At 66.7% G+C, this 1,016-nt stretch overlaps 1 protein-coding gene across 1 annotated transcript; it reads right to left on the bottom strand.

The window, feature by feature from the left end:
• Nucleotides 1–155: 155 nt before the first annotated feature.
• Nucleotides 156–981, bottom strand: MNEG_11270 (DNA-directed RNA polymerase III subunit C1; the record flags this gene model as incomplete). Its single annotated transcript, XM_014040255.1, has 3 exons — nt 156–336; nt 540–610; nt 868–981. 3 exons carry the CDS (start codon nt 979–981, stop codon nt 156–158), a joined length of 366 nt encoding a protein of 121 aa, XP_013895709.1.
• Nucleotides 982–1,016: the final 35 nt, after the last annotated feature.

Raw genomic sequence — 1,016 nt, forward strand, 5'->3', positions numbered from 1 at the left:
GGGGGGGCGTGATGGGCGAGGGCGGCCGGCGGGTTGCGCGTGGCTCATGCGCAGGGGCAAGCGCGGCACCCTCGTGATCGTGTCGACGTACTGCCGATTCCTTGCGAAGCGCTTGCACCGGCGCGTCCGCCTCCAGGCCTGCAGCAGCCCCCCAATCAACGCGGCTGGCTCGCGAGGGCACAAGGCGCGCGGCTGGCGGGGGCCGCGGGCACCCACTTGACAACGCCGTTGTATGCGCCGCAGTGGGGGCAGATGCGCTGGCGCTTGCAGATGTCGTTGACCTTGCGGAACATCTGCTCCCGCGGCACGCGCTCCAGCCGCGGGTTGCGGAACTTGCTGCTCCGCCGGGGGCGGCAGGGAGCAGGGACGGGGGGCAACGACGGGTTCGCACTCTGATGAGGTGACCTTCCAGGGATGTGCAGGACCAGACTGTTGCTGCCGTGTTGACCCTCCGCTTTCAGACCCTTCATTTCCCCAAAACTCCTTCCGCAGAACCCTGGACCAGGGCGCGCCCTCTCGGCCCCGCCCCCCCGGCCCACCGGCTCCACTTCCGCTTCTCGGAGTCCGGCAGCAGCAGCCGCGAGCACGTCTTGCAGATGCACTGCAGCACCTGCGCGGCCGCCCGAGCCGCACAAACGAGAGGCACAGGGCACAGGGGTTGAGGCATGCGCCGGTTACACGTGGCACGAACAACCAACTCAGTGACGGCTGGCTGGCCCTAAAGCCGCCCCATCAAGAGCGGTTGGGGGCATCATCAGGGCATCATCTTGAAGCTTGACGCAAGAAATCAAAGGTGGTTTGACCCCAACATGGCAGGAAGGGGGTCTAGGGCGCCGGCCGGGCCCGAGAGGCGCGTCTTTGACTCACGTTGAGCGTGTTCTTGAAGTAGCCGATGTGGAAGACGGGCAGCTCCAGGGTGATGTAGCCAAAGTGGCCCGCGCAGTCCGCCAGCTTGAGGTTGCAGGTGTCGCAGATCGCCATCTTATTGGAGATGCCCTGGGGGGGGGGGGCATAGG

The sequence above is a fragment of the Monoraphidium neglectum genome (genome assembly GCF_000611645.1).
Source record: "Monoraphidium neglectum strain SAG 48.87 unplaced genomic scaffold scaffold02666, whole genome shotgun sequence".
In the NCBI taxonomy this organism is placed as follows: Eukaryota; Viridiplantae; Chlorophyta; class Chlorophyceae; order Sphaeropleales; family Selenastraceae; genus Monoraphidium; species Monoraphidium neglectum.